Source organism: Heloderma suspectum, chromosome 1 (genome assembly GCF_057233095.1).
Source record: "Heloderma suspectum isolate Gila_16-S chromosome 1, 16-S_ref, whole genome shotgun sequence".
NCBI classification, from domain to species: Eukaryota; Metazoa; Chordata; class Lepidosauria; order Squamata; family Helodermatidae; genus Heloderma; species Heloderma suspectum.
The window spans coordinates 66,244,343-66,269,081 of record NC_139458.1 but is presented as its reverse complement, the minus strand read 5'-3'; the positions used below and the strand labels follow the sequence as shown (position 1 = coordinate 66,269,081).

Genomic DNA, 24,739 nt, shown 5'->3' with positions numbered 1-24,739 from the left:
CAACACCAGTTTCTAGCAACAGCAAGTTTTCATTCTTGACAGGCATGCAGTGTTGGGAAAATGACATGTTTAATTTGTTCAATAAACACAGGTCCCACGTGAATCTCTACATCACAGTAAGAACCACAAGAACATATTACTGTGGCAGAAACCATTATACAGCCCTGAAGAATAATGGTGCACACTGATATTGCTAGCCCTTCCCTGTTACAGTGATCACATCAAATGACATCTAATGAATAAAACGCAATCTGTGTAACAGATATATGCACGATACCTTGTCACATCATTCACCAGCCGTGTTTGCAAGAGTAGATCTCTTCGAGGAAGAAGATGGTCACAAATTAAGTTCTGGTTAGCACGCACCGCTACTCCATTACAGAGACAGAGAGAGCAAAGCACATCAAGAACCTAGAAGATATTATTAGATGTTGGTCCTTTATGCATCCAGTACATAACACAATACAGGTTCCAATGGTTCTAAGGGGAACTATAGCCCTATTCAGGCATTGAACGGAATATGCAAGGGCATAAAGTAGAGAGGGGGAGGGGCCACGTACAGAAGCTCTACTCCCAACATCCCCGCTACTCTCATATACATGCCAACAAACTGCCTAACTTCAGTTAGGGGAAAGAAGGGATTTACTCTAAGGAGGGGAATGCTGTGCAAAGGTCTGAAGAGAAGGCCTGTGCGTAGGGAAGTTGGAGGCAGGGCTTGGCCTTCATGTGTTCTGGCAAACAGCATTTATCTGAAATAGTGTTTCAGCCCAGATCTTTTTAGATGTCCAGGAAGCAGTTAGCCTGACCTTCATTGACTCATTCTATTCCCAGTGCAAATAATTCCATAAAACTTGTCCATTGCTTCAGTGAGGAGATTTCTTCAGAGTTATCCATTGCATACCTTCACCCATATGCTTTTGTCTTTCAGGCTGAAATCCTATACCCACTTCCTTGTGGGAAAGCCCTACTAAACTCACTGGGACTTACTTCTGAGCAGATATGTATAGGATTGCACTGTCAGTTTCCTATAATTATACAACCTACCATATAACGGCCCAGTGCAGACACAGCACTGTTTTTTAAAAGAACATCCATTTACAAATCAGGTGCTAGACCCAGAAATGTACACACTTTTTTCACAGCATTCCCCTCCTTAGAGCAAATCCCTTCTCTCCCCTAACTGAAGTTAGGCAGTTTGTTGGTATTGATATTAACTAGAGTTCCAACAAGTGAGCATTTCCGTTAATCCAGTATTTGAAACTGTGGTTTCAGATCCCTGGCTTAAGGTGCGCATAAATTGTTCTATCACTATAAAGGTAAGGGGATTCCCTGTTCCAGGGAAAGATCACACATTCCTGAGGCTGGGCCCCAATTTCTCATCTGTGATTAGCAGAACGTTATGTCTGCACAGTCTGCTTATAGCACACTGGAAAATAATTACTTCTGAGGACTTAGATTTAGCATAAACAAAGAAAAAGAATCTGTATTTAGAATTCACACTTGTCTTTGTTGTTTGCAAAGGAACAGATTTTTATTATGTGTTTACTTCCTTTTGCAACACAGTATACAGGTGTACAATAAGGACCCATTTGCTTTGTCTGTAAATCCCTCTCCATGTTAATGACACATCTTGAATTTTTCAAGCATACCTTATGGTTGCGTCCATGCTTATCCAGCAATGAGATGATAGATTTGATATGGCCTTCTTCTATCAAATTTAAAGCCTCTGGGCTTTCAATCAGGATGCAGTGCAACACTTCCAAAATACCTGTATGAATGCCACAGGCACAGATATCATTTTGACATTAAAGAATAGAGTGTAGTGAACATAATTCAAAAACTGAAGAAAAGAACATCCTACAGGAAAGGAAGAAAATGCCTCCACATTCTTGGTATATCTCTAAACTGTAAAGAATGATGTTGTTTGAAACATGCTTCAGGGCTTCAAGGGAAAATTATTTAACGTAGGTCTGGTTTTTAAAAACTATCTCTAACCAATTGTAAAATGCAGGTAAAATATAATAATTTTTCTTCAAATACACCTCTGCAATGCCTCCATCCAAGGCCAGCAAAGTCACCAACCAATAATCAGATTCAAATGAGGACCAGTTTTGGAAAGAGTGAGTCCTTAGCCCTAAAAGGCAGACCCATACATATAGGACATCTTTTCAACTTTAGATAGAATAATAAGATGTCCACAATAAAGAAGTGTATAATCTTGTGATGTAAGTATTTTTAATGAGTATGTAGCCAAAACATTTGTTCTCATCCTTTCTATATAAAAAGGTAAATAAAATCAAAGATTTTGTACAAACGAAGCCCACATCCTTTAATGTAATCAGAGTCACTCCTGGTATTGTCAAGAAGCTATCAGAATGACCACCTGAGAAGTCACAGGTAGACAGCTATCTCTAGAAATGAATACAGAGCAGAGAGTGCCAGAGAGGCAGGGACAGAAAAGCATCCTATTCAAAAGGGGGCCTAGCTCTCTTAGTTTCAAAGCAAAGCAGATGTGGTAGCTTCTTCAGTCTCCTTTGATAGCAGCGGCCACCCTATCAGTCCAGTCCCACTCATCAGTCTCTCCAGCCAGCTCTCCCTAACTTCAACTTTGTTCAAAGCACAACTGTCCTAACCACCTCAGCACAGAATCTATGCAAATGAGGACTCTGTGATGGTACTTCTAAAAGCTCTGCTATCACAGAGCTACCAATTAGAATTCTGAACAATGGAATTACACCCACCTCCAAGGGGTTTATGCTTAGCTTATGAATGTCTCTAAATTTAGCATTGCTTTTTTTTTATAATATTTGTCACATGATATATTGTATTATACTGTTTCAGGTTTCTTGTTTCGTCAAGAAATATGTGCAACTGTGTCATACCCAAGCAGTAAAAAACAGTTCAAAATTTTGAAACATAGCAGCATCTTAACAGTAACATTGGGTTTCACCAAAATGCATAAAACGGTTCTAGGGCCTAATTCACTGGATAACCTTGAGGGGTCTGAGGTCCAGAAGAATGGGGGGGGGGTCTTTTATATGAGATAACAAAACTAGCACTAGCAACTTGATTTATATTGAGTAAAAACATCTCACCTGAAGAAGATTCTAGTCTGTCCAATTTACTAATTAGCCAGTCAAGATTATTAGAAAACTGGGCACAATTGTTTCTGTTACCACAAATGAGAGCAGCTGGAAGAAAGATTTGAGATGATCTGTCAACTCTGAGAAGTATTTTAATAAAATGCCAAGAAATAGGATTCTGTTTGTGTCTCTAGCAAATCCATACTGATATCCACTATCTAAGCACTTATATTTAATGCAACCTAAGTGGATAAGGACATTCGTAATGGTTTATTGGACCATTCCACTGTGGATAATTGATTATTACAGTCCCAGAAGACACCAAAAGTTATCGACACTAGATACCCATTTCATATCATTAAGGCATCTTTTCTGGATCTGATAGCATTGCTAATAGTAAATGTACTCATAAAAATCCTCTATCTACATTTCCCCAATTGTCTCCTATGAACATTTTTCATATAAACATCGATAACAACTGAAAGTACTGTAAAATCTTCTAATCCTTTAATCAATTAATGAAGAAAGGACTTTTCAGTAAAAGGAAAATAGGCCACCATGCTGATCCAGCACTGCTTTTTCTTCACAGCTGTGTGTCATAGCTTTCTGGACATCATTCATTGTTGTTCAGTTGTTAAGTCGTGTCCGACTCTTCGTGACCCCATGGACCATAGCACGTCTGGCCTTCCTGTCCACTGCTCTCTCCCGGAGTGTGCTCAAGTTCATATTCATTGCATCGGTGATGCTATCTAGCCATCTCATCCTCTGCCGTCCCCTTCTCCTTTTGCCTTCAATCTTTCCCAGCATCAGGGTCTTTTCCAGGGAGTTTTCTCTTCACATTAGGTGGCCAAAATATTTGAGCTTCAGCTTCAATATCTGTCCTTCCAATGAGCAGCCAGGGTTGATTTCCTTTAGGATGGACTGATTAGACCTCCTTGCAGTCCAGGGGACTCGTAAGAGTCTTCTCCAGCACCACAGTTCGAAGGCATCAATTCTTCGGCGCTCAGCCTTCCTTATAGTCCAGCTCTCACAGCCGTACATTGCTACTGGGAAAACCATAGCTTTGATTATATGAATCTTTGTCGGCAAGGTGATGTCTCTGCTTCTTACTATGCTGTCTAGGTTTGCCATAGCTTTCCTCCCAAGGAGCAAGCGTCTTTTAATTTCACGGCTACAGTCACCGTCTGCGGTGATCTTGGAGCCCAAGAAAATAAAATCTGTCACTGCTTCCATTTCTTCCCCTTCTATATGCCAAGAAGTGATGGGGTCAGATGCCATGATCTTAGTTTTTTTAATGCTGAGTTTCAAACCAGCTTTTGCACTCTCCACTTTCACCCTCAACAACAGGCTCTTTAGATCCTCTTCGCTTTCTGCCATTAGGGTGGTATCGTCTGTGTATCTGAGGTTGTTGATAATTCTCCCGGCAATCTTAATTCCGACCTGTGATTCATCCACAATTAAACATACTTGAAGTAAAGCCGAGATCTTATATATGAGGGGGAGAGTGCACTTTTAAAGCTGCCTCCAATTTTCTAACATTTCCGGGTAGGAGGATTCCACACAGCTGCAAGAGGCTCATATCATTGTGAACAGTGGCCCTTAAGTCCACCTACTAATTTGGAGGCACTATAGAAGACATAATTATTATTCTTCAGCAGCATCAGAATCACTAACATGGATGAAAGTGGAAATTTCAGTAGTCTTCAGCAGGCTGAGATAAAAGCAGGAGTCTTAATCACTGCTCCACAGTAGCCTACTGTCTACTACAATTAATTGATACAGAATGTCAATGTAAGGATGGTGACAGTACTGTCAAGGAAAATATCTCAAGAAAGAATGCGTAAACAGTGCATAAAGTGTTCATTTTCCAAATGAACACCCCCATTATGGCCTTGCATCTTCCTAATTTGTGTGCATGAGCCTTCAAATTCTCCATTTCCCTTCCTTGTCTCTCTTCAATACCCACATGAATAATTTCTGAATCTTAAAAGGAAAGAAAACCACATTTTTTCAAGGCTCCCCTGGACCTATATTAGCTTAATAACAAATAGTCATAGTCAAGTGATAGGTGGATCAGACACCAAAATTACATAAACTGGATTCACATGATCACCGCAGCTCACCGTAACTTATTTAAGCCACAGTGGGTTGCAGTGCTTGCTGGCTGCCATTTTGAATATGCAAGCCATGGCAGATGGATGTTGCAGCTTGTCACGTCATGCAAACCTGGCATCATGGGGTATGCGAAGGCTGAACAACCCTTGCATGTTCTAGGGTTATTCAAGGGTTGCTTAAACCTTGCATAACCCACAACGGTCAGGTTTTCATGACACAACAAGCCATGGTGTGCACACATCATGGCTTGCATATTCAAAACAGCGGCCAGCGCACACCGTGAAGTCCTGCAGGTTAATTACCCATGGTGGCTTATTGTTACATGCGAGTAGGCCCACTGTAAAATAAGTTACATATAATATATTTTAGAATTGGTATCTGGAAAACAGGTGGATTATTTCTGGTTGGAATGAAGGATTTGGAACAGGCCAGTCTATATATTTTTTAAATAAAATTCAGAAAGACAAATGAGTTTGCTATTTCTCTGATTATTTGTATGCTGTGGTTAAATATAATTCTGTTTCATTTTAACTTACTTCCACATAATCATGAATAAATAATGCAAGCTCTACATATTGTACTGAATGTATTTTTATTAAACTATTACTAAATGCCCTCTGAACATCCCACAATATAAATAGACATGGAATAAGTTGGAAAAGTATATTATAATAATATTTTAGTTCATTGGTAATGCTTTAATAGGTTATTTATTAATAGGGGAAATTATCCTATCCTATGATTTCACTCACCTAGCAATTTGTAAAGAAGATTCAGAATTTCTTTCCATGCTGTACCATTTTCTTCTCTACCAACCCCTGCAAAATGAGCAGTACTATAGTAGACATTTAAGCGATCAATGCAGTTCAAAACAAGTGCCAGCATCCCCTGTAAAGACATCATAAATAAATAAAACGTTTGCACGTACATAAATGAATTCCTTCGCATTTTAAATGTTTAAATAAGATAAATGTTTTAAATGCCTTTCAAATATTGAGCTTAAAAATACTGGATATGAACTATTCCCTGCCCAAAAGAATGTACCCAGCTATTACCTGGCACTGGTGTGCACAAAGAGCCAAACTAGAGATTATATTTATTACCTTGCTTAAAGGAGCCATGAGGACACTGATTTTGATTGGAGCCATGGCACTGGGAAGAGGGGAATAGAAAGCCTTTCCCCAGCACCTTTTCCTTGATCTGAAATCATCCTATCTCCCTCAGCAGCGAGGATGGAATGGGGAGGCATGTTCCCATATCATTATTCCTATACGGAGCTAGTTGCACCTTGATCCCAGTGTGAGTGTGGAGAGTTAAATCAGGGAAATAGTGAAGGGAAGGATTGATCTCTGATCTAAATCAGGAACCCCCCATGGCTGCTTTTAAGAACACACACACACACACACACACACACACACACGGATGATCTGATCACAGATCTCCCAAGCCAATCTCATTTGGCCCACAGTGACCCCATTCCATGCATACAGTGACATACTGTATAGTGGCTCAGCTTTGAAATGAGTAGCCTGAACATGTGGAGACAGATGGTTTGATTGCTCTACAGGAGGCGAGTATGGGTCTCCCATTGCAGGTAACAGCCAAGAGTATTCTCAGCACTAGATGTGCACATTCACAAGCTGAAAAGGGAGGGGGAGTTAAGAGAGCTTAATTGAGCCTTTCAGCCCTATGCACATGCATAGGCACACTCAGGAGGTGATGGATAAATCGTTTCTATGATCTTCCATATTAATTAAACTATATTAATTAAACTAAGCTATATGTTTACGAAGATAACTCACATTTACTTATCTCCTGCTAATAACTATTTAGCATCAATATGCTGTATCTTCTGGATTGTTGTTTATTCGCTCAGTCGCTTCAGACTCTTCGTGACTTCATGGACCAGCCCATGCCAGAGCTTCCTGTTGGCAGTCGCCACCCCCAGCTCCCCCAAGGTCGAGTCCATCACCTCCAGAATATCATCCATCCATCTTGACCTTGGTCAGCCCCTCTTCCTTTTGCCTTCCACTTTCCCTAGCATCAGCATCTTCTCCAGGGTATCTGGTCTTCTCATGATGTGGTCAAAGTACTTCAGTTTTGCCTTTAATTTCATTCCCTCAAGTGAGCAGTCTGGCTTTATTTCCTGGAGGATGGACTGGTTTGATCTTCTTGCAGTCCAAGGCACTCTCAGAATTTTCCTCCAGCACCACAGTTCAAAAGCATCTATCTTCCTTCGCTCAGCCTTCCTTATGGTCCAGCTCTCGCAGCCATAGGTTACTACTGGGAATACCATTGCTTTCACTATGCGGACCTTTGTTGTCAGTGTGATGTCTCTGCTCTTCACTATTTTATCAAGATTTGTCATTGCTCTCCTTCAAAGAAGTAAATGTCTTCTGATTTCCTGGCTGCAGTCAGCGTCTGCAGTAATCTTTCCGCCTAGAAAGACGAAGTCTGTCACTGCCTCCACGTTTTCTCCCTCTATTTGCCAGTTATCAGTCAAGCTGGTTGCCATAATCTTGGTTCTTTTTGAGGTTTAACTGCAACCCAGCTTTTGCACTTTCTTCTTTCACCTTCGTCATGAGGTTCCTCAGCTCCTCCTCGCTTTCAGTCATCAAAGTGGTATCATCTGCATATCTGAGATTGTTAATGGTTCTTCCCGCAATTTTAACTCCAGCCTTGGATTCATCAAGCCCAGCACATCGCATGATGTGTTCTGCATACAGGTTGAATAGGTAGGGTGAGAGTATACAACCCTGCCGTACTCCTCTCCCAATCTTAAACCAGTCCGTTGTTCCTCAAGAGGCAGACAAGATGACTTGGTATCCCCATACCACCAAGAACTTGCCACAATTTGTTATGATCCACACAGTCAAAGGCTTTAGAATAGTCAATAAAACAGAAATAGAAGCTTTTCTGAAACTCCCTGGCTTTCTCCATTATCCAGCGGATATTGGCCATTTGGTCTCTAGTTCCTCTGCCTTTTCTAAACCCAGCTTGTACATCTGGCAATTCTCGTTCCATGAATTGCTGGAGTCTACCTTGCAAGATCTTGAGCATTACCTTACTGGCATATGAAACTGTTCAATAGTTTCAATATTCTTTAGTGTTTCCCTTTTTTGGTATGGGGATATAAGTTGATTTTTTCCAATCTGATGGCCATTCTTGTGTTTTCCAAATTTGCTGGCATATGGCATGCATCACCTTGACAGTAGGGGTGCACGAAAGTCACTTACCTGGTCTCGCAGCTTTTCGCGGTGGGGGGGAGGCGCTTCGCTGCTCCCCCCGCGAAGTTCAGGCTGGGGGGGGAGGCTTCCCGCCTCGCCCGGCCGAAATTCAGGCCGGGGGGGAGGCTTCCCGCCTCGCCCGGCCGAAATTCAGGCCAGGGAGGAGGCGCCTCGCCTCGCCCGGCTGCGAAATTAAAAGTAAAAAAAAACAAAAAACGCCCCCGTGATAGGCTACGTGACGATTAACGTAGCCTATCACGGCTAGATCTGCAAAGTCAGCCGTGATAGGCTACGTAAATCGTCACGTAGCCTATCACGGGGGCATTTTTTTTTCCTTTTATTGGAATGGCAGCGGCGGCAGCCGGTCGAAAGACCGGCTGCCGCTCCCGTCCCAGACGAAGACCCGACGAACCGCCGGCCGGACCCGCTGCCGGGAGGGACATTCGCCAAAGGTAAGTCCCGTCCCGGGGGCGGTGCGGGGGGCGGGGGGTGGACAATTTCTCCCCAAAACTTGTTCGGGGGGCCAAACACATTGGCACTCGGCCCCCCGAAGTTTCGGGGAGAAATTCTCCGCCATCCCTACTTGACAGTATCATCATCTTGCAAGATTTTAAACAGTTCAGCTGGGATACCATTATGTCCTGCTGCCTTGTTATTAGCAATGCTTCTTAAGGCCCATTCAACCTCACTCTTCAGGATGTCTGGCTCTAACTTGCTGACCACACCATCAAATCTATCCCCAATATTATTATCCTTCCTATACAGATCTTCCGTATATTCTTGCCACCTTTTCTTGATCTCTTCTGCTTCTGGTAGGTCCTTGCCATCTTTGTTCTTGATCACACCCATTTTTGCCTGGAATTTACCTCTGATGTTTCTGATTTTCTGGAAGAGGTCTCTTGTCCTTCCTATTCTGTTACCTTCTTCCATTTCCGTGCATTGCTTTTTAAAAAATAATTCCTTATCTCTTCTGGCTAACCTATGGAATTTTGCATTTAATTGGGCATATCTCCCCTTTCACTGTTGCCTTTTGCTTTCCTTCTTTCTCGGGCCACTTCCAGCATCTGAGCAGACACCCATCTTGCCTTCTTGGTTTTCATTTTCTTTGGGACGTTTTTGTTGCCGCCTCCTGAACAATGTTGCAAACTTCTGTCCATAGTTCTTCCGGGACGCTATCTACTAAATCTAGTCCCTTAAATCTATTCCTCACCTCCACTGCATATTCATTAGGAATATTAGTGAGCTCATATCTAACTGATCTGTGGGTCTTCCCTATTCTCTTTAGTCTGATTCTAAATTGTGCAATAAGAAATTCATGATCTGAACTACAGTCAGCTCCAGGTCTTGTTTTTACTGACTGTGTAGCTGTCCGCCACCTTTGGCTACAAAAGATGTAGTCAATCTGATTTCGGTGTTGACCATCTGGTGAAGTCCATGTATAAAGTCGTCTTTTAGGTTGTTGGAAGAGAGTGTTTCTATCAGCCTATGTCCCGCTTCATTTTGTTCTCCCAGACCATGCTTGCCTGTAACTCCAGGTGTCGTTTGACTACCCACCTTAGCACTCCAGTCTCCTGTAATGAAAATAATATCTCTTTTTGGCATATTATCCAGTATTTGCTGCAGATCCTCATAGAACTGATCTACTTCTGCTTCTTCAGCATCTGTGGTTGAGGTGTATATTTGGATCACTGTGATGTTAAATGGCTTACCCTGAATTTGAATTGAGATCATTCTATCATTTTTTGGATTGTATCCAAGCACTGCTTTAGCCACTTTATTAATTATGAAGGCTACTCCATTTTTTCTGTAGTTCTGTTGTCCACAGTTGTAGATCTGGTGGTCATCTGATGTGAAGTGGCCCATTCCAGTCCATTTCAGTTCACTGACACCCAAAATGTCTATATTTAATCTTGACATCTCCCCAATAACCACATCCAATTTGCCCTGGCTCATAGATCTTACATTCCAGGTTCCTATGGTGTGCTGATCTTTAGAACATCAGATTCGTCGTTCACCACCAGCACCGTTGGCCGCTAACCGTCCTTCGGCTTTGAGCTAGCTGCGTCATCACATCTGGGGCTAGTTCAATTTATCCTCTGTTCCTCCCCAGTAGCATTTTGACCATCTTCCGACCTGGGAGCCCCATCTTCCGATGGTATACCGACATATCTCTGGTTGTACTGATCCATTTAGTTTCCATGGCAAGAATACTGGGGTGGGTTGCCGTTTCCTTCCCCAGGGATCATATTTAGTCTGAGCTCTCTGCCATGACCTTCCCATCTTGGGTATCCCTTCACGGTTTAGCTCATGGCATCATTATGGTGCTCAAGCTCCAGCACCACGACAAGGTAACGATCTCCTTTGTTGGAGATCTTTTGGATAGCTGGCTTCAAAACATTTTCTGACACAAAATTTGCATACTGCATAGTATTTGTTCCCTGAAACTATAAACTACTCAGAACAATTAAACTGTGATGCAGATTAGAATTAATGTTTAATAAACACTTAAGATATCATAAATATAAACATGTATTATTTGTGTAGTGCATCTAAGGGAGCAATCCTATGTGGAGAGGTGGTGGCCTCGAATCACCTATCCAGTGCACAGCGGCAGGAGCACAGAGGAGATGGTCTAGATCGTTGATTTTGACTGTCTAGCTGAGGGATGTCAGAGTGTGGGGGTGAGTTGGAAGTGTCGTACCAGTAGTCACACACTCCCTAACCCTGGGACCGCCCCCTTTTGCCCCACTCCTAACTGCTCTTATGAGTGTGGAGCCCAGGGATGATCTGCGCAGCCTACGAGGCAGCAGGGGAGGAGGCAGGGAGGCAGTTCTCTGGGAACCGACCTCAGAGTGCAGGCTCTGAGGTTGGTTCCTGGAAACCGATCAATCCTATGGCTGTCTAGCCGCTGACTACCAACCATAGGATTGCGCCCTAAGAATATTAATAATGAATAGGAGTTGAACTGACAAATTCTTTGAATTTTAGCGTGTCATAATGTTGGAATATTATCCTGTATTGTTTAGAAAACTGTATCCTCCACATTTTACCTACAGGAATGTTCTATTTATATTCCTATAAGGTGACAAATCTATTATTGGTTGAAAACAAAGGCCCTGCTCAAAAGAATAAAAATATATCCATTTCCTCCTCCCATTGTACTTGGAGCAAGCTTGGTAGTTGGCTTTATATTTGTGTGTTCCCTTCTGCACTCTTTTTTATCTTTTCCCCCTTTCTTTCAGGGGTAGGAAGTGATTAACCAAACCGGGGAATCCTCCGTTTGTTTAAACGCAGCATGTCCCTTCCCCAGAATATAAAACACACTTTCAAGTAGTATTAATCCTGAAAAATCAGTAAGATCCCACCATCAATGTGGTGTACTACTTTGGTTTTGTGTCTTCCCCATGGTGTGAAGTGTTGTGGTTTTGTCCTCCCTGTAGTGAGGACAGCAAGTGAGAGGGAGAAAAAGAAGAGCCCTGCTGGATCAGACCAAAGGCCTATCTAAATAACATTCTGTTTAAAAAGCGGCCAGCCAAATGCCTATGGGAAACCTACAAGCAGGACACAAGTACAACAGCAGCCTCTCAGGGGTCCACCTTTGATCTTTCCCTGGGTACACAGTGGGGGGTGGTGGAGGGGGGGAAGTAGCATCTTAACAGAGCTTATAACAATCAAGCCCCTAAGGCTCTATGCACTTTATGGGGGTGGGTGGGTATAATTAAAACAAAAGAGGATGTTTAAAGCATGTCTGCAAGGTAAATCACAACTGCACTTAGCCCTTCACAAATTCCCATGTCATGCACAAACAAAAACCTCCTGAAGCCTTCCTAACCTCTTCTTTGAATAGATTTTGTCTGTTCTTGAGTGAACGAAGTTTGTTTTGCTTATCCTCATGTTCTAGCTCTTCTTCTGGAGGCAGAAAATATGTAATCAAATCTTGCAGAGTCTGAAGTACCTCTTCGATGGGCAGGGTAATGGGAGTGGAGGTTCTGTTGCTTCCACTGAGAACCGATAGAAAGACAAAGAAAACAATTGTCAACATTAGTAAATTAGTAATAAGCATGATTATTATAATCAAAACAATAATAAATCTAACACTGTTTCCCTTTTCAAATATAGTTCTTCTTATACACAGAGTTTACTTAATCCAAAAATGGACTGTCTAAAAAGATGGATTATGACTTCAACATGAACTGGCAGGATGGACAACTCCAGTCATCAGAGGGGCATCTCCACACCCTACAAATGACAGTCATCAGGAAAGAACCACTAACTTCAGAGTAAAAATAGGGTGTGGTGAAATAGGCCATATCTGCCAATAGTATGGTGAGAAGGAAGATCCCTCAAATGCAGTTCATCTGAATGGAGAAAGGATTCACCAATCTCTCTAAAGTACCTCTCCTTTGAAGTAAGTCATACCTCAAGTCGATGGAGAGAGAAGATATTGAAAATTTTCAAACTTGGTTGGGGAACTCAGTTTGATGATTTGTACAGTACTATCAATGTACATTATACTTTACTGAATTAGGAAGAAAGGGGAAATCTCTGCCTCAAGAAGCCTACAATCTAAAGTTTAACTGTGGGGAAAGAACAGAAAGGGGGCAAGGCAAGAGGAATCATAGAATCAGAGAACAGTAGGGTAGGAAGGGGCCTACAAGACCACAGAGTCCAACCCCCTGCTCAATGCAGGAATCCAAGTCAGAGCATCCCCGACAGATGGCTGTCCAGCCTCATCTTGAATGCCTCCAGTGTTGGAGAGCCCACCACCTCCCTAGGTCATTGATTCCATTGTCGTATTGCTCTAACAGTCAGGACATTTTTCCTGATGTTCAGCCGGAATCTGGCTTCCTGTAACTTGGGCCCATTATTCCGTGTCCTGCATTCTGGGATGATCGAGAAGAGATGCTGGCCTTCCTTTCTGTGACAACCTTTCAAGTCCTTGAAGAGTGCTATCATATCTCCCCTCAGTCTTCTCTTCTCAAGGCTAAACATGCCCAGTTCTTTCAGTCTCTCTTTATAGGGCTTTGTTTCCAGCCCCTGATCATCTTTGTTGCCCTCCTCTGAACTCCCTCCATTTGTCTGCATCCATCTTAAAGTGTGGTGCCCAGAACTGGACACAGTACTCCAGATGAGGCCTAACCAGTGCTGAGTAGAGGAGAACTAGTACTTCCCAGGATTTGGAAGCTGTGCTTCTATTAAAGCAGCCCAAAAGAGCATTTGCCTTTTTTTCAGCCACATCACATTGTTGGCTCATATTCAGCTTGTGATCGACAGCAATTTCAAGATGCTTCTCACTTGTAGTGTGGTTGAGCCACGTATCCCCCATCTTGTAACTGTGCATTTGGTTTCTTTTTCCTAGGTGCAGAACTTGGCATTTATCCTTATGAAATTTCATTCTGTTTTCTGCCCAGCACTCCAGTCTATCCAGATCACTTTGAATTTTGTTTCTGTCTTCCAAGGTATTAGCTATCCCGCCCAATTTGGTGTCATCTGCAAATTTGATCAGCATTCCCTGCACCTCCTCCTCCAAGTCATTAATAAAAATGTTGAAGAGCACTGGGCCCAGGATTGAGCCCTGCAGAACCCCGCTCGTTACCTCTCTCCAGTTTGAGAAGATCCCATTGAGAAGCATTCTTTGAGTGCGATTCTGTCACCAACTGTGGATCGTTGTTTCATCTAGCCCACTTTGAAGTAGTTTGCTCATCAGGATATCATGGGGCACTTTGTCGAAAGCTTTGCTGAAATCGAGGTATATTATGTCTACAGCATTCCCACAGTCCACAAGGGAGGTGAGCTGATCAAAAAATGAGATCAGATTCGTCTGGCAGGATTTATTCTTGACAAATCCATGTTGGCTTCAAGTAAGCACTGCATTGTTTTCAAGGTTCTTACAGATGGATTGCTTCATCATCTGCTCCAGAATTTTCCCAGGGATTGATGTCAGACTGACTGGTCTGTAGTTCCCAAGTTCCTCCTTCTTACCCGTTTTGAAGATAGGAACAACATTAGTCCTCTTTCAGTCATCTGGAACTTCACCCATCCTCCATGATTGCTCAAAGATAATAGACAGTGGTTCTGAGAGTTCTTCTGCCAGTTCCTTTATTAGTCTAGGGTGCAATTCATCTGGCCCTGGATATTTGAACTCATTCAAAGTCATTAGGTGTTCCTTGACCATATGCCTATTGATCTGCAGCTGCAATCCTGCCCCTTCAGCCTGTACTTTGCCTTTGCCAGGGGGGTCATAGACCCTCTTTTGGGAGAAGACTGAGCCAAAGTAGGAATTGAGCACCGCTGCCTTTTCTTTGGCATCTGTTATCGTTTTGCCATCCTTATTTAATAGCTGAACCATCCTTTCTTTCCTCTGTCTTTTACAATGCACGTAGCTGAAGAAAGCTTTTTTGTTGCTTTTAGCCTCCCTCACTAACCTCAGCTCGTTCTCACCTTTAGCCTTCCTGACGCCATCCCTGCAGTTCTGTGCTACCTGCCTGTACTCTTCCTTTGTTGCTTGGCCTTCTTTCCACTTCCTATATGTGTACTTTTTTTGTTTCCAGGTCATCTCTTAGCTTTTTGTGAAGCCACATTGGCTTCTTCTGTTGTCTTCCACCCTTTTTTCTTGTTGGAATTGTTTGTAATTGTGCCTTGAGAATTTCCTTTTTTAAAAGCTCCCACCCATCTTGGACTCCTTTTCTCATTAGAGTTGCTTGCCGTGGGATCTTACTGATCATTGTTCTGAGTTTATTAAAGTCGGCTTTCCTAAAATCCAGGGTACGGGTTTGGCTACACTCGGCTTTTGCTTCCTTTAGAACCATGAACTCAAGCACAACATGGTCGCTTTCCCCCAGAAATCTCTGATGGTTTCCCCCAGAAATCCCCCAGTTATCTCTGATGGTTAGGATCAAGTCAAGGATAACCGATTCTCTAATTCCTTCCTCTACTTTCTGTAGGAGGAAGTTATCTGCCACACAAGTCAGGAATTTCCTGGAGGGGCCATGTTTTGCAGAATTTGTCTCCCAACAAATATTGGAGAAATTGAAGTCCCCCATTACTACTACATCATGCTTCCTTGAAACATTGGCTATTTGCTTTTCAAAAGTTTCATCCTCATCTTCTCCTTGATTGGGTGGCAGGTAGTAGACTCTGACCACCATGTTCTTTTTATTCCTTGCTCCATTTATTTTAACCCAGATGCTCTCGATGGGGCTACCAAGGTCATTCTCCTGTATTTCTGTGCAGAGGTATGTATTTTTAACATATAGTGCAACCCCAGCTCCCTTTCTGTTCCTCCTGTTCTTTTTGAACAAGTTATATCCTTCAATTGCTATATTCCAGTCATGAGAGTCATCCCACCAAGTCTCAGTTACACCTATCAAGTCATAATGTCCCTTCTGTATTAAGAGTTCAAGTTCGTTCTGTTTGTTTCCCATACTCGGGGCATTAGTATATAGACATCGAAGACCATGTGCTTCATGGTCTGGCTTTCTTCCTACATGTTTGTGAAGACTATTATTGGGCGCTATTAGAGCTGTTCTCTCCGTTGAGGTGCGTGAGCCTTTGTCCATTGTTACCCCCAACTTTACGTCTCCCTTCCTTGAAGCATTCAGTTTAAAGCCCTCCTGATAAATGAACATGAGTAAAAAGAACTACAAAGACTTCTATACAATGAGGATTGAAAAACATTTCACAGAAAAGTTTGGTTTTGAGGAGACATTGGAATGAAAAGACATGAAAAGATGGTATGACGTAGGTGTTCTGAGAGGAAAGTCTGAGGGAATGAGCAAAGCTAAGAGATAACTTAGAATGGCTACACCTTTCTGGAGGATTGAAGGACACATGCAGGCATATATCAAGACATAAGATTAGAAAGATAAGGTGAAACAGCACCACACAGAGCTTTGAAAATAAGGACAAATTTCATGACTATTAGACGTACAAGATAAATATATAATGGTAGATGATGGAAGAAACAAAGGTCCATGTAATCTCCATGCCTTGTTGTTGTTGTTCAGTCGTTCAGTCGTGTCTGACTCTTCGTGACCCCATGGACCATAGCACGCCAGGCCTTCCTGTCCTGTGCTCTCTCCTGGAGTGTGCTCAAGTTCATATTCATTGCATCGGTGATGCTATCTAGCCATCGCATCCTCTGTCGTCCCCTTCTCCTTTTGCCTTCAGTCTTTCCCAGCATCAGGGTCTTTTCCAGAGAGTTTTCTCTTCGCATTAGGTGGCCAAAATATTTGAGCTTCAGCTTCAGTATCTGTCCTTCCAATGAGCACTCAGGGTTGATTTCCTTTAGGATTGACTGATTTGACCTCCTTGCAGTCCAGGGGACTCGTAAGAGTCTTCTCCAGCACCACAGTTCGATATCTCCATGCCTAGCTTTCATATAAATCTTCTTGGGGTGCAGAACTAAAATGGGGTGGGGGCCAGATGACAAGCCACCCAGCCCTATGTGGGCCATATGATATCAGGTGGGCAGGGTAACATCCCCTGGCATCAGAGGACATGGCCACACCCACCTGACATCATTTGCTCCCTGGCTAAAGTTTGCGCCAGGGACCAGGTTCAAGAAAGCACCACATGCAGTGAAGCCATGCCGGCTGAGTCCCCTTTATTCCTATGACAGAGAAGCGAAGGGGACATGGTTGGCTTCACCCACTGCACTCTTTTTCCCATTGGAGAGGAGGCAGGGGAAACAATACCAAGCCAGCCAAGTCTCTGTCACTCCTCTATCAGAGGAGCAGCGGGGACTCAGCCAACTTGGCTTCATGAGGTTTCTCTGACTGGGAAAGCCCTTCTGAGTGAATCAGCAGCACAGCTGCACCACCACTGTTATCTCCAATCTGTGACTGGAGATAACAGTAGGGATTCCTTTCCCTGGTTTCTGGGGAATCCCCTGTATGGGGCTCCCATTTCCAATTGGAAGATAACAACAGGGATTCCTCCCAAATCCCTCCCAAACAGGGATTCCTCCCAAATCCTATTGGGGGAGCTTGTGGAGGGGGCAGGGCTTGGGAGGGTTGAGGGGGTGGGGCCCCCATATTTTTATATATATATATACACACACACTTACTTATTTCATTTCTATACTGCCCAATAGCCGAAGCTCTCTGGGTGGTTCACAAAAATTAAAACCAAACAGCACACAATAAAACAATTTAAAATATATAGAACATTAAAACCACAATATAACAATACAACCACAATAAAACATAGCAGCAGTGCAGGAATTTAAAATACAGATTTAAAACAGCAAAGCTAAAAGTCTAGAAAGCTAAAATGCTAAAATGCCTGGGAAAATATAAAGGTCTTCACCTGGTGCCGAAAGGAATACAAGGTAGGTGCCAGGCGAACCTCACTAGGGAGCTGGGGTGCCACAGCAGAAAAAGCCCTCCTCCTATTAGCCATCCGCCTCACTTCCTTTGGCAGGGGCTCATGGAGAAGGGCCGCTGAGGATGATCTTAAAGTCCAGGCAGGCACATATGGGAGGAGGCGATCCTTCAGATAACCTGGCCCCAAGCCATTAAGGGCTTTAAATGTTAATACCAGCACTTTGAATCGGGCCCGGAAATGGGCTGGCAGCCAGTGCAGCTGAAAAAGTACTGGCGTAATATGAGCTCGCTGGCCAGTCCCTGTTAACAATCTTGCTGCCCTATTTTGCCTCATAGGTGGCTAGAGATGTATGAAACGACTTACCTGTTTCATTTCGTACATCCGCAGTGGGGGGGGGAGGCGCTCTGTACCTCCCCCCGAAATTGTCAACAGCTGGCTCCACTCCGTGGCGACTCTGCAGAGCCGCCAGCCGGTGCAGCCCACAGCGACATCCGGCTGCTGCTGAGCTGCGCAGGGACACAAATGGCGGCCACCGTAGCCGCTGCCATTTGCGTCCCTTTTTTTTGCCGTGATAGGCTATGTAAATATTTACGTAGCCTATCACGGGGGGGGGGGGGGAACGCAAATGGCAGCCACCATAGCCGCTGCCATTTGTGTTCCCTTTTTTAGCCATGATAGCAAATATTTACATAGCCTATCACCACCTCCGCGGGGACGCAAATGGCATCCCTGCATTAGCCGTGATAGGCTACGTAAGTATTTATGTAGCCTATCACAGCTAAAATGGTGACGTGAATGGCAGCCGCAGATGTGGCCGCCATTCGCCGAGCAGCACAAACGGCAGCAGGTGAGTCCTCCGTTTCGCACGCCTTTCGCGGGGTGGGGGGGGTGGAGGGCTTCATTCTGCCACGGGTTTTGGGGGGCCGAATGCACTGGCATTCGGCCTCACCGAGATCCATGGCGGAATTCTCTGCCATCCCTATAGGTGGCACAAGTCTCTTCAGGCTGGATACAGAGCCTCTGTGAACCATATTGGGCCTGTAGACTGAAGGTTGTGCGCTCCTGGGCTAGAAGAAAACAAGTTCCAGACTATGTAAAAGGGAAGAATACAACTTAAGTTCCACCTGCACAACTGGTTGCAGATCTTAGGTTTACAAAATGGTCCTCTGACGCAACTGGAAAGGCAGTGGAGCTCTGCTAGCATAGCAATTTCTTCCTTTAACAGTACTTTGGACTTAGGCCTTTTTCCCCCCCAAAACTATTTTAACTGTTGTATTGATAATACATTGAAGAGAGAATTCTTCAAACAATAAAAGACTACAGTCCTAAATTAATGGAATTTTCTTCCAAGTCAACACTGTTAGGCTCAGATTGTAAATGTTCTTTTATGAGAATGGGATGATCCAAACAATATGAAAATAGCTGATATACTATACCTTATAAATTGACTAAATAATCTTGTTGTGTTGAGAATGATTCTAGCAGCCTGGGATTCTTCATGCTGACACCTTTGCAATGTGAGGCCATCATCCATGTGCCCTTCTTGGTGTAATATAACCTATAAACAATGGCCAAAATAATGCTTTAGAAATACTTTGTCATTCACGCTCTCACGGGTTAAGCACTGTGCCAAAGGAATGATATACTGATGTTAGTGTCAGGGGGGTGGAGTGGAAGCTGTATCAATCCTAAATTTCTAATACAGAATAATTCAATGTATTTGTGTTTTGCTTTTTATTCTGATAATACACTGAACAACTCATAACACTGAAATGGTGAGTTGAGGACTGCAGGTGACGGTGGTTGCATTCAGACATCACATTCTCCATGGTTTCGAGGAGCAGGATCAAGCCATGTGCACACATGCTCCCTCCCTCCTCCCATTGTGCACCTGGCTTAATGAAATACTTTCCGGTCTGTCAAACCAGTCTGCTATTCTGTTTGAACTGGCAAGCTATGCACCGAGCAATCCTTCCAAACCAGGACTGCAAACCAAGATCAAATCCTGGCCTCCACTCCTGGTTTGGAAGGATCACTCAAATCACTCTTGAGTCAGACATCACAGCAAACTATGACCAGGAAGTGTTCTATTAAGCTAGGCATGCCAGGGGGAGAGGTAAGCGAACAAGGAGGAAAGCCCACACATGCACACAGCTTGCTCCTGATACTCCAAACCAGGATCAGAGAACGTGATTTCTGCATACAGCTGAAGAGCTGATATCCTGTATCTAGCCCACATGTTCTTCACTGCAAGATTTATATCAATTTTAAGAGAGGCAGTCATGCATGTTCAACAAAACAACAAATGCTGTACGGTTTTGTCTCAGATGTCAGAATAAAGATATTCTCAATCTCAAAAAGATATTTGAAGGTATAATGCCCATGGTCAAAAAGAAAAAAAGAGTGAGAGGGAGATCTAAATGCACAGTTTAAAAAGCAACTTGCAATGCTGAAGGAGATGGGGCAGCTGCCGTTCATGGAATGTTTAAGAAAGAAGGCTCAGCTGTGCGCATCTAGTTCCTTGAACATTTGTAAAGAGTTTCAATAGAGACAGGAGCCAATGGGCGCAAACTGATTTAGAGGGACATATACATAAATTCCACTAAAATCAAAGGGGTTGGTCCTGCCTTTATCCCAGTAACATGCAGAAGGCAAGGTGCAGAGCACTGCATAAATAGAAGCACACTAGGTGCCAAGTGGACCCAGCTTCCCAAAGCCCCATGTGTGAAACCATCTACTATGCAATAGTTGCAGAGTGCATCTTTCTTTGCAGCAGCACAGCACAAAGACTACTTTGTAGTTTTGCCTCACAGTTGGGCATCCAGTGGTATGAGCCCCTGTGCATCCATGCATACAGGCTACACACAGCTGGAGTACTGTACCAAATATAAAATAACGATAGTGAATGAATTCAGTGCATCTTAAAGGGAAATGCTCTCTCAAATCTTTATTTTCAGAGCATTGTGACATTATTCAACTTTTATATATCTATGTTGGATGAGTGTGGAAAACAAGAAATTTAAATATTTTGTTTACCTTTCTTTTCAGAGGTCCTAAGCGTGTTGATTTAGCATCTTGTGCTTTATAAGTGAGCCATAAAGTGCTGGCTACATGCTGAACAAAACAAACAGAATCACCATACTTTATTTCAGGAACTCCCATGCCCTCTATATCACGTTTGTGAGCAGCATCCAGTTTTTCCTTTATGCCATAGAAGAAAAGGAGAATAACATGTCTGGAATATCAGTAGTGCAAACACATACTTTGGTAGATACAAGCCTTTTAAAATCTAGCAAAGTATTCCACAAACAAATAGTGCAAGAGGCAGCAAACAGCACTTTTATCACTACTGAAGAATACACTGGAGTAAACATGCAGTAAGTTGGATTGTGACTCTTGTGATACCAGTTCAACACTTCTGAATCAAAATGCAGCAAGAAGGAAAGATGTGCTTGTATGCAAGGTTTCCTGCAACAATCTGGTTCTTTCACTTCTGTTGCCTGTGCTGCCCAGACATGGGAAGTGGGAAGTGCAGATGAAGAGAAACAAATGCTATTTAACATGCAGAGATTTTATATGGAATTGCCCAGGCAGATGCATCCTCCAAGTAAACTATCCTACATAAGAACATAAGAAGAGCCATGCTGGATCAGACCAAGGGTCCATCTAGTCCAACATTCTGTTTACACCCTGGCCAACCAGCTGTCGACCAGGAACCCACAAGCAGGACACGAGCGCAACAGCACCCTCCCACCCATGTTCTCCAGCAACTGGTGTACAGAGGCTAACTGCCTCTGGTACTGGAGGTAGCACACAGCCATCAAGACTAATAGCCATTGATAGCCTTTTCCTCCAGGAATTTGTCCAACTCCCTTTTCAAGCCATCCAAATTGGTGGCCATCACTACATCCTGTGGTAGCGAATTCCATAGCTTAACTATGTGCTGTGTGAAGAGGTACTCCCTTTGATCTGTTCTGAATGTTCCACCAATCAGCTTCATAGAATGACCTAGTATTTTGAGAGAGCAATCTGGATTGCTTCTGTTACATGCAGATTTTATTTAAATCCATGGATTACTAGCACCACAGAATTTAATAGTGTTTTTCTTCTTCTTAGTACATAATTCATTTTTAAGAACAGAAGTTCCATAATGCAACTTTTTTTCTACTTGGGGCTATCTAGAGAAAGACTGTTATGCTCAAATCCCATTGATCTCAATGGTATGTAAGCACTTCTGCGTGTGCCAAATAAATCCTGTTGGATTAAGCTATGGCTACCTTCACAGGATTGCACCCAGAGTCAATTACAGACAAAGTCAATTGTGTGATTAAGAAAAAGGGGATTAAGATTTTCTTTAAAAAGCAACATACATACAGAAGGAGTAAATTTAATCATTGTTGCCTTAACTATGTTAATTCCCTTTTTACTCCAGTGGATTACAGCTGTCAGATTTCAGTGTCAATTAAGCCTAATAGATAACGTTGTCAAGATAAAATGAAACAAAATTTCAATACAGTCCTTAGGGATGCTGTCACAGTGTCAAGACCACACAAAAATTATGTCGTATCAAGCTGAAGGAGATTACTGCCTGAAATTAAATATAGGCAGCGAATATTAGCAGTGAAGACAAAAATATTAAGTATACTTGCAAAGATCTATCATAAGTGAAGTGAATATTTTTAATATCACATACAGAAAATTGACAAATGTTTTTCCTATGCACTCAACAGAACATGCAATTATATCAGTTCCTCACTACAGAGTTTATTAAACCCCAGCCAACGTAGCTAATGGTGAGGGATCATAGGAATTGTAGGCTAAAACATGGGAGGAGCACATGGGACAGCCAGTGTGGTGTAGTGGCTAGAGTGCTGGACTGGGAGTCGGAAGATACGGGTTCTAGTCCCCACTCAGCCATGGAAGCTCACTGGGTGACTTTGGGCTAGTCACTGCCTCTCAACTCAACCTACCTCACAGGGTTGTTGTTGTGAGGAGAAAATGGAGAGGGGGAGGATTATGTACACCACCTCGGGTTCCTTAGAGAGGAAAAAAGGCAGGATATAAATGTAACAAATAAATAAATAAGTTGCCCAGCACTGATTTAGAGCCACAGAACTGACCTGAGCCAGATTAACCACAGGGCTAAGCAGGTTGTAGCCCCCAGCCCACATCTCAGGGGGCCCACTAGCTAGCCCAGATTCCCAGCTTCTAAATAGACAAGAACAAGTATTCTAGCCCTTGTAGAACCTGAAATATGAACCAAAAGATCCAGATGCATTCTAATCATTTTGGGAGAAACTGACAATCATTTTGTCCAGTTGTTCAACATAAGAACTAAAGAAGTGCCATGCTGGGTCAGAGAAAGGGTCCATCTAGTCCAGCATTCTGTTCGCCCAGTGGCCAACTAGCTGTTTATGGAAAACCCACAAACAGGACATGAGTGCAACAGCACCCTCCTGCCCACGTTCCCCAGCAACGGGTGTACATAGGCTTACTGCCTCTGATACTGGAGGTAGCACAGAGGCATCAGGACTAGTAGCCACTGACAGCTCTTCAGGAACTTGTCTAATCCCCTTTTAAACCCATCCAAATTGGTGGCCCTCACAATGTCTTGTGGTAGCAAATTCCATAATTTAATTATGCGCCGTATGAAGAAGTCCTTCCTTTTATCTGTGAATCTCCCGCCAATCAGCTTCATAGGATGACCCCGGGTTCTAGTATTTTGAGAGAGGGGAAAAAATGTCTCCCTATTTACTTTCTCCACGCCATGCATAATTTTGTATACCTCTATCATGTCTCCTCTTACCATTTCTTCAGGCGAAACAATCCCAGCTGTTGTAACCTTTCCTCATAGGGGAGTTGCTACAGCCCCTTGATCATTTAGGGAGCAATCCTATGCAGACAGACAGCTGCCTCTGAACTCGGAGGTGACTGCTTATCCAATGCATGGCAGGAGGAGCATGGAAGGGATCCTCTCCTCTGCGCTCCAGCTGCCCTGCATTCATGGCTAGAGGGCCAATTTCAACTATCTAGCCATGGGATATCGGAGCTCGGGATGGGGAGGCCAGATAACACATAGGAAGTGTTGTACTGGCACTTACAAACTCCCTGCCTTGCCCCTGGGAATGCCCCCTCCCCCCCCACTCCACGCTGCTCTTATGAGTGCGGAGCTTGGGGATGATCCGTGCTGCCTACGAGGTGGCGGGGAGGAGGTGGGGAGGCGGTTCCCAGAAACTGACCAATCCTATGGCTGTCTAGCCACTGGCTAGCAGCTAGGGATGTTAGAGAATTCCGCCACAGATCTCAGTGAGGCCGAATGCCAGTGCATTTGGCCCCCCGAAATCTGTGGCAGAATGAAGCCCCCCGCCCCCCCACCCCATGAAAGGCGCGTGAAAGGGAGCACTTACCTGCTGCCATCTGCGCTGACTTGCAAATGGCAGCCGTGTTTGGGGCCACCATGCACTTCCTCATTATAGCCATGGTAGGCTACGTAAATAATTACGTAGCCTATCACGGCTAATGCAGGGACACCATTTGCGTAGTATTTACGTAGCCTATCACGGAAACAAACAAACGAACAGCAAACGCAAATGGCAGCGGCTACAGCAGCTGCCATTTGCGTTTCCTTTTTTTTTTACCATTTTAGCCTATGTAAATATGTACGCAGGCTATTACGGCAAAAAAAAAAAGGGGGGGAACGCAAATGGTGGCCACTACGTTATTTGCGTTCCCCTTCTTTTTGCCATAATAGCCTACGTAAATATTTACGTAGGCTAAAATGGCTAAAAATAGGGAACGCAAATGGCGGCCGCCGTAGCCGCCGCCATTTGCGTACGCTTTTTTTTTTTTGGCTTGCCATGATAGGCTACGTAAATACGCAAAAGGCGTCCCTGCGTTAGCCGTGATAGGCTACGTAAGTACGTAGCCTATCACGGCTATGATGAAGAAGCGAATGGCGGCCACAGGGCAGCTGCCATTTGCAAGTTA

The 24,739-nt window shown here is 43.5% G+C and overlaps 1 protein-coding gene across 1 annotated transcript in view; it reads right to left on the bottom strand.

The window, feature by feature from the left end:
- RYR3 (ryanodine receptor 3) overlaps positions 1 to 24,739 on the bottom strand; it is a 593,263-nt gene that overhangs the window by 373,667 nt on the left and 194,857 nt on the right. Inside the window, exons 11-17 of the mRNA XM_084844796.1 lie at positions 20,789 to 20,953; positions 19,189 to 19,310; positions 12,258 to 12,426; positions 5,951 to 6,086; positions 3,096 to 3,191; positions 1,650 to 1,768; positions 278 to 411 (exon numbers count right to left, since the gene is read on the bottom strand). Coding sequence (XP_084700922.1) covers positions 278 to 411; positions 1,650 to 1,768; positions 3,096 to 3,191; positions 5,951 to 6,086; positions 12,258 to 12,426; positions 19,189 to 19,310; positions 20,789 to 20,953 — 941 coding nt within the window. The remainder of the gene's footprint in view (positions 1 to 277; positions 412 to 1,649; positions 1,769 to 3,095; positions 3,192 to 5,950; positions 6,087 to 12,257; positions 12,427 to 19,188; positions 19,311 to 20,788; positions 20,954 to 24,739) is intronic.